The sequence below is a fragment of the Helobdella robusta genome, assembly GCF_000326865.2.
Source record: "Helobdella robusta unplaced genomic scaffold HELROscaffold_680, whole genome shotgun sequence".
Taxonomy (NCBI): domain Eukaryota; kingdom Metazoa; phylum Annelida; class Clitellata; order Rhynchobdellida; family Glossiphoniidae; genus Helobdella; species Helobdella robusta.
The window spans coordinates 5,107-6,819 of NW_008705388.1; the positions used below are offsets into that span (position 1 = coordinate 5,107).

The following is a 1,713-nucleotide window of genomic DNA, read 5'->3' on the forward strand; positions in this document are numbered from 1 at the left end:
GTGTCTTGTATTGTAATGTATTGTAATGTATTGTAATGTAATGTATCGTATTGTATTGTACTGTATTGTATTGTAGATTTGTTAAGTGCCATTATTATATGTTATTTTATGGGCCGATTTCTTTGCGTAAATATGAAAATATTGTCGAATCGTTCTGTATTTAAATGTATGTCTTTTTTTGAAAAAATGTGAACAAACAAACTCAAAACAGTTTTTTACATTATAATATGTACATTTTTCACAAATTTTATCGATCAACTTATAAAAATAAATACAATTTTTATTTTTTTTTATTTATTAACTTAAAAATAACAGTCAAATAACCAAATAAATAATATAAAAACACTAAACAGTTGTACATAAATACCATTCAATACGTTAGTTAACCAACATTTATTTCATAAAATGTTCAAGTAACAATTAGACGAAGAAGCAGATTTTATTGGCAATGCATCCTACAGCACAACGAACATACATACATACATCCAAGTAAGCCTTATATATGATATATATATAAATATATTTATATATTTATATATATTTATATGTTATTATATTATATATATATATATTTATATATATTTACAAAATTCTATAAATTCTACCGAATGTTTGGCGTTAATATGTTTGTCGTTCGTTTTTTCGATTTTCTCACTAAAGTTTTTTGGAGAATGTTTAGTTTATTAAAATTCAAAATAAACAGTGTATATATACTGTGTCTTTGCAATGTTAATCCTTTGTAAGTGTAATGCGACAACTTGGCGGCCATTTAATCCGTGATTACGATCTTCAACTTCGTGCAATATGACACTTTTACATGTCATCATTATCGATGATTTCTCTGTTTCTAAATTTATTAGTGGGAAGGATTCCAATTGCCCGTTGTTGATTATTTATTATCGGATGTCTTTCTTCTATCTGTATTGATTCGGCTAGTCGTAAATTATAATGGTTGTTATTGCAATGTAAGATTTCAACATTGTGGTCCAAAATTTGCTTAGGATTTTGGTTTGTGTTTCTCTTCCATGTGATTCTTTATAGCGCCAGTTTGTACGTGCATCTTGAGTCTTTTCAATAGCTTCGTCGTCGTCACACCAACATATTCCAAATTATGGTGCCCACTGTTGTTGTTGTTATTGTTCATGCTGTTGTTGTTGTTGTTGATGTTGTTGTTGGTGTTGTTGATGTTGTTGTTAGGGTTGTCACTATTGATGATGTTCCAATTGCAACTGATATTTGCGCTGTGGGTTGTAGCATTGGTATCTACAGTGTTGGCACTGTTGTTGTTGTTGTTATTGTTGATGTTGTTGTTGATGTTGTTGTTGGTGTTGTTGATGTTGTTGTTGAATTTGTCACTATTGGTATGATTGTTGTTTACATCAATAATATTGTTGGTGATAACATTGTTATAATTATTGCTGTTGTCGTAATTGTTGTTGTTATAATTATAATGATTGTTGTTTTTATTTAGTAGTCTATTTGAAGGTAGAATGTTGTTAGACTGTACTTGAATGTTCATGGAGGGATTTTTGTTTTGTATGAAAATTGATTCAGCTATTTTCAGGTTTGTGATGTTGTTATTGCAATAAACTATTTGCGTGTTATTTAACATTTGTCGTGTTAAAGTGATGTTATGCTGTTGTTGATAATGTTGTTTAATTGCTCCATCTTGTAGATGCATGGTCAAACGTCTTGACAATGTGGTAGTTGTCA

The 1,713-nt window shown here is 29.1% G+C and overlaps 1 protein-coding gene across 1 annotated transcript; it reads right to left on the minus strand.

The window, feature by feature from the left end:
* Positions 1 to 997: 997 nt before the first annotated feature.
* On the minus strand, positions 998 to 1,418 carry HELRODRAFT_184511 (hypothetical protein; the record flags this gene model as incomplete). Its single annotated transcript, XM_009030462.1, has 1 exon — positions 998 to 1,418. A coding segment is annotated over one exon (421 nt), but the record flags the coding sequence as incomplete, so codon positions are not given.
* Between the last annotated feature and the right edge of the window lie 295 nt (positions 1,419 to 1,713).